The sequence below is a fragment of the Onychomys torridus genome, chromosome 3 (assembly GCF_903995425.1).
Source record: "Onychomys torridus chromosome 3, mOncTor1.1, whole genome shotgun sequence".
NCBI classification, from domain to species: domain Eukaryota; kingdom Metazoa; phylum Chordata; class Mammalia; order Rodentia; family Cricetidae; genus Onychomys; species Onychomys torridus.
Window position 1 is genome coordinate 43,637,657 of NC_050445.1, and position 6,969 is coordinate 43,644,625.

The following is a 6,969-nucleotide window of genomic DNA, read 5'->3' on the forward strand; positions in this document are numbered from 1 at the left end:
CCTTCCCCTAGGAAGGCGCGCAAGTCTTCCCGGAGACTGTGTCGCCCAGGTACCTGCACATTTGAATAAACCCTCTTGCTGTTTGCATCTGATCCGTGGGCTCTGCGTGTTCCTTGGGTTTGGGGTCTCTCTTGAGGAAAGATCCCCTGTGAGGGGGGCTTTCTTTCATTGGAGGTCCCACCGAGATTGAGACCCCTCCCCAGGACCACCGACCCACCGTCAGGAGGTAAGCCGGCCGGCCTCACTATATGTTGTCCTGTCCAATTGTTGTTTGTCAGTCCGCGCGCCTGGTAATCTGTCTGTGCGGTGGGAGCAGAAGGAGCTGACGAGCTCGGACTTCGCCCACCGTGACCCTTGGAAGACGTTCCATGGGTGTCTGAAGTCCCCTCAGGGGCACGGTTTTACACTCACGTATCCGAGGGATACATGGTGTCGGTTGGAGAGGAGGGATCCGGACCCTCACAGCACTCTCCGTCTGAGTTTCTGCTCTCGGTTTGGAGCCGGAGCCGCGCAGCGTGTGTCAGTCTTGTTTGCGTTTGTCTGTCGTTTGTTATTTACTGTCTGAGCGCTCTCTTCCTAGAAACAGCCATGGGACAGACTGTCACCACACCCTTGAGCCTCACGCTTGACCACTGGTCAGACGTGAAAGCACGAGCCAACAACGAGGGACTTGTAATTAAGAGAAAAAAATGGATCACCCTTTGCGAGGCCGACTGGGTCACAATGAATGTGGGATGGCCTCGCGAGGGAACTTTTAACCTCAGTCTTATTTTACAGGTGGAGGGAAAAGTCTTCCCTCCGGGCCCCCATGGCCACCCGGACCAGGTTCCATACATCGCCATATGGAAACTCCTAGCGACCAACTCCCCCCCATGGGTTAAGCCGTTTCTCTTCCTGCCAGCACCCCCGGCCTCCCTCCCCACAGCACCGCCACCCCCTCTCGCCCCTCCTACCTCCTCCCTTTACCCTATTCTCCCACGAAAGGATCCCCCTAAAACCCCTGTCCTTCCTGCGGACTCCAATTCACCCCTTATTGACCTTTTGACAGAGGACCCACCGCCGTATCCGAGGAATCGAGCGCAGGAAGAGGCGGTTCCCGGGCCAGCTGCGCCAGCCGCGGCGGCGGCGGCGGCGGCGGGAGCGGCACTTCCCGGGCCCACCACGGCGGTGGCAGGGGCGGCGGGAGCGGCACTTCCCGGGCCGACCACAGCAGCGGCGGCGGCGGCAGTCCCCGAATATCCTCTACAGGGACAGCCCTCCCCAATTGCCGGTCACCTATGAGGAAAGCGCGATGAACCAGCCAAAGTATCCAGGGCCTTTCCCCTCAGGGAAGGCCCCAGTCACCAGCTTCAGTACTGGCCGTTTTCGGCCTCTGATCTCTACAATTGGAAACAGCATAATCCCCCATTCTCTAAGGACCCTGTTGCCTTGACTAACTTGATTGAATCCATTTTAATGACCCACCAGCCTACATGGGATGACTGTCAGCAGTTACTGCAAACCCTCCTGACAGTGGAGGAGAAGCAGCGAGTCTTCTTAGAGGCCCAGAAGCAGGTTCCTGGGGATGATGGAAGACCCACCCAACTGCCTAATGTTATTGATGCAGCCTTTCCCCTCACCCGCCCGAACTGGGACTTCATGACCCCAGAAGGTAGGGAGCACCTACGTCTCTTTCACCAGTTGCTCTTAGCGGGTCTCCGGGGGGCTGCTAGGCGCCCCACCAATTTGGCTCAGGTTAGAAATGTGGTCCAGGGAAAAGATGAAACGCCGGCAGCATTCCTGGAAAGACTTAAAGAGGCCTATAGAATGTATACCCCATATGATCCGGAAGATCCAGGACAGGCGCCGAGCATCATCTTGTCTTTCATCTATCAGTCAAGTCCAGATATAAGGGCCAAGTTACAGAGACTAAAGGGATTGAATTCGTTCAATTTGTCAGATTTATTGAAGGAGGCAGAAAAAGCTTTTAATAAAAGAGAAACTCCCGAAGAGCGGGAGGAGAGAATGTGGCAGAGACAGGAAGAGAGAGATAAGAAACGTCATAGGGAAATAAATAAAGTCCTGGCCGCTGTAGTGTCTCAGGGACAGGTCAGGGAGGGAGTTAGGAAGGGAGATCAAAGAAGGACACCCCTTGACAAAGACCAATGCGCCTACTGCAAAGCGAGAGGACATTGGGCTCGTGACTGCCCAAAGAAACCTCGAGGGCCTGGAAAAACTAAGACAGGAGCCACGGACCTCCTCAATCTGGAAGATTAGGGAGGTCAAGGCCAGGAGCCCCCCCCTGAGCCTAGGATAACTCTCAAGATCGGGGGGCAGCCAGTGACCTTCCTGGTGGACACCGGAGCTCAACATTCAGTCCTGACCCATACCGGAGGCTCTCTCAGTGACCGCACAGCTTTGGTCCAGGGGGCCACAGGTAGCAGGAGATATCGATGGACCACCGAAAGAAAGGTTCAGCTGGCATCTGGACAGGTAACCCACTCTTTTCTGCATATACCTGATTGCCCTCACCCATTATTGGGCCGAGACCTATTGACCAAACTCAAGGCTCAGATCTATTTTGATGACAAGGGGTCAACCGTTACGGGGCCCAAAGGGACCCCCCTACAAGTCCTAGCCCTAAGACTGGAAGAGGAATACCGCCTCTTTGAATCCGAGTCCTCTAAGGAGCCACCGGAAGGGATACAGGGCTGGTTGAGAGAATTTCCCTCAGCATGGGCAGAGACTGGCGGCTTGGGGCTGGCTCGCGACCAACCCCCCCTTGTTATTCAATTAAAAGCCTCCGCCACTCATGTTTCAATCAAACAATATCCCATGCCCCGGGAAGCCCACGAGGGTATTAAGCCACACATCCGGAGGCTCCTGGACCAGGGGGTACTCGTGCCCTGTTGATCCCCTTGGAATACCCCCCTCCTGCCGGTAAAAAAACCAGGGACAGGGGATTACAGACCAGTTCAAGACCTGAGGGAGGTTAATAAACGGGTTGAGGATATACACCCCACGGTGCCAAACCCCTATAACCTCCTCAGCACTCTTCCACCAACCCATATTTGGTACACGGTATTGGACTTAAAGGATGCCTTCTTCTGTTTGAGATTGCATCCCCAGAGCCAGTTGCTATTTGCTTTTGAATGGAGAGACCCAGAAATGGGACTTTCAGGACAGTTGACCTGGACTCGGCTCCCCCAGGGGTTTAAGAACAGCCCGACCCTCTTTGATGAGGCCCTACATTCAGACTTGGCCGAGTTCCAGGTCGAACACCTGGCCTTAATCTTGCTCCAATATGTGGATGACCTCCTCCTAGCAGCCAGAACCCAAGCGGAATGTTTGAGAGGCACTCGGGCCCTTTTGACTAAACTGGGACAGAAGGGCTATCAGGCTTCGGCCAAGAAGGCCCAGATTTGCCAAAGCAAGGTCATTTACCTGGGTTACACCCTGGAGGGAGGACAGAGATGGCTCACGAAAGCAAGGAAGGAGGCCATAATCTCCATACCCCCTCCAAGGAACCCCCGCCAGGTGCGAGAGTTCTTAGGTACAGCCGGCTACTGCCGCCTCTGGATCCCAGGTTTTGCCGAGATGGCTACCCCCTTATATCCTCTCACCAAGCCCGGTGTCATGTTCCACTGGGGAGAGGAGCAACAGCAGGCCTTTCAACGAATTAAGAGGACTTTACTCGAGTCACCAGCTCTTGGCCTGCCAGATCTGACTAAGCCCTTTGAACTATTCGTGGACGAGAACTCAGGCTTTGCAAAAGGAGTGCTGGTACAGAGACTGGGGCCATGGAAGAGACCTGTAGCTTATCTCTCCAAGAAATTGGACCCGGTGGCTGCAGTTTGGCCCCCTTGTCTGCGCATGGTAGCTGCCATTGCTGTCTTGCTCAAGGATGCAGGGAAACTGACTTTGGGACAGTCATTAACTGTGTTATCCTCCCATGTGGTGGAAGCTCTGGTCCGGCAGCCTCCAGATAAATGGCTCTCAAATTCCAGGATGACCCACTACCAGGCTCTGTTGTTAGACACAGACCGAGTGGTGTTCGGACCAGTTGTCTCCCTCAATCCCGCTACCCTGCTGCCCTTGCCAGATCCATCAGAGGAGCACAATTGCCTCCAGATTCTGGCAGAGGCCCATGGTACCCGCTCCGACCTAACAGATCAACCGCTGTCGAAGCCAGATTTCATCTGGTTCACGGATGGGAGCAGCTTTCTCCAAGAAGGAGAACGGAGGGCCGGAGCAGCAGTCACTACCGCAACAGAGGTAATTTGGGCCTCACTGCTGCTGCCAGGAACATCGGCCCAAAGGGCAGAGCTGGTCGCGCTGACCCAGGCCCTCCGGATGGCGGAAGGTAAGAGACTCACGGTCTATACCGATAGCAGATATGCCTTCGCTACTGCCCATGTACATGGAGAAATATACAGGAGGAGAGGCCTCCTGACCTCAGAGGGCAAGGAAATTAAAAACAAAAAAGAAATTTTAGACCTCTTAAGGGCTTTGTTCCTCCCACATCAGCTCAGCATTATACACTGTCCCGGGCACCAGAAGGATGACTGTAATAGCGCGGGGAAATCGGCTGGCCGATCTGATGGCCCGGACAGTGGCCTTACAACCACCCAGGGGCGACAAGCTGCTGGTCTTGCAGGACGACCAACAGCCAAGCAGGGACCCCATGCCCTACAGCCCGGAGGACCAGGAACTAGCAAAGAAAATGGGGGCGGAATGGAGCCCCGAACAACAAGCTTACATCATAGATGACAAATTGGTTATGCCAACTTCCCACACAAAATACATGCTCAAGTTCCTCCTCGCGCTAACCCACTTAAGCAAAAACAAGATGAAGGCCCTTCTGGCTGATGAGGCTTCGAACACTGTATTATTGAATCAGGAACAGGTCCTCCAACAGGTGACTTCCAGCTGCCCTGCTTGTGCCCAAGTCAACCCAGGAAAAACCCATCTGAACAGAGGAAGCCGCCTGCGAGGCCACCGCCCTGGAGTCCTTTGGGAACTTGACTTCACTGAGGTAAAACCCGGGCTATATGGATACAGATACCTTCTGGTTTTTGTAGACACTTTTTCAGGATGGACGGAGGCCTTCCCTACCAAGAAAGAAACTGCTACCGTGGTAACCAAGAAACTCCTGGATGACATCTTTCCCAGGTATGGAATGCCCCAGATATTGGGGTCAGACAATGGGCCTGCCTTCATCTCCCAGGTAAGTCAGAAGGTGGCCAGGCTATTGGGGATCAATTGGAAACTCCATTGTGCATACCGCCCCCAGAGCTCAGGACAGGTAGAACGCATGAATAGAACCATTAAGGAGACTTTAACCAAATTAATGCTCGCAACTGGCACTAGAGATTGGGTGCTCCTACTCCCACTAGCCCTTTACCGAGCCCGGAATACTCCTGGGCCTCACGGCCTAACTCCGTTTGAGATTTTATATAGGACTCCCCCACCAATAATAAACTTCCTTCACCCTGATATCTCCTCTTTTGCCACTAGCCCTACCCTGGAGGCGCACCTTCAAGCCCTCCAACTGGTACAAAAGACGGTGTGGAAACCCCTGGCCGATGCCTACCGGGAGCAACTGAACCGCCCGGTGGTGCCTCACCCATTCAAGATTGGGGACTCTGTCTGGGTCCAACGCCACCAATCCAAGAACCTAGAGCCGAGGTGGAAAGGACCATACACTGTCTTGCTAACTACTCCCACTGCACTCAAGGTTGACGGGATAGCAGCGTGGGTTCACGCGTCACATGTGAAGGCCGCCAAAGAACCCGACGAAGCCGAGAGCATCAAGACGTCTACATGGAAAATTCAACGCTCTCCAAACCCACTAAAGATAAGACTTACCCGTGGGTCCCCCTAATCCCCCTGATAGCCCTCCTAACGTTAGGAGGGGCATCACCAGAGAGCCCCCACCTGGTTAAAAAAATTACCTGGCAGGTCATTTCCCAGACTGGAGACATGGTCTGGTCCACGACTGCTCAACACGCCCCTAACACATGGTGGCCCTTCTTAACTCCCAAGATATGTGATCTAGTCACTAGGCTGGATACCTGGGATATCCCCGAATACACCCACACTAATAGGCCCCCTGTCCTAGATTCAGACCACAACAATGTTATGTTCCGGAAGAAGCGGGCCATACAGACTGGGGATAGAACCTAAGGGCACTATATAGCCGACTCGCCTGGCTGCCGAACACAGTCAGCCTATAGAAAGCTGCAGCAGACCCAGCTATATGTATGCCATAGGGACGGAAGAGATTGGAATACGGCTTACAAATGTGGGGGACTAGAATCTCTATATTGTGCAAAATGGGGATGCAAAACGACCAGGGACACATACTGGGAGCCTAGTTCCAGTTGGGATCTCATCAGGGTGGGACGAAGTCGGAAGGGAGAAGATTCACTAAACATTTCCTTCACCCCGAAGGGCACAAAGTTCTCTTCATGGACTGATGGGCGATCTTGGGGAGTTAGGTTCTATATGACAGGAGCAGACAAGGGATTTACTTTCCAAATAAAGCAAAAAATAGAATCAGTTAACGTTCATGTGGGCCCCAACCCTGTTCTCCCAGAACAGAAGTCACCCTCGCAACCGGAGAGGGCCCCAGCCCAGCTCCCCCACCTGTCTACTACAATGTCTCCTACAGTTAGCCTGGCCACCACCGCTTCCTTTGTAAGAACGGGCACTGGGGATAGGCTCCTAGAATTAATCCAAGGAGCATATCTAACCCTCAACCTTACTGCCCCAAACAAAACCAGAAGCTGCTGGCTTTGCCTAATTTCAAGTCCCCCTTATTACAAAGGGGTTGCTGTTACGGGGAAATTTACTAACCATACTACCCCATCCACAGAATGCATCCGCACCCCTCAACATAGGTTGACCCTATCTGAAGTTGCGGGACAAGGATTATGCATAGGAAAGATGCCCAGGTCTCACCAGTTCCTATGCAATACCACCCAACAG

At 53.7% G+C, this 6,969-nt stretch overlaps 1 protein-coding gene across 1 annotated transcript; it reads left to right on the forward strand.

The window, feature by feature from the left end:
* Positions 1 to 588: 588 nt before the first annotated feature.
* On the forward strand, positions 589 to 5,863 carry LOC118580021. The gene is given in 3 exon segments (XM_036181856.1): positions 589 to 1,128; positions 1,255 to 4,652; positions 5,500 to 5,863. Coding segments are annotated over 3 exon segments (4,302 nt in total).
* Positions 5,864 to 6,969: the final 1,106 nt, after the last annotated feature.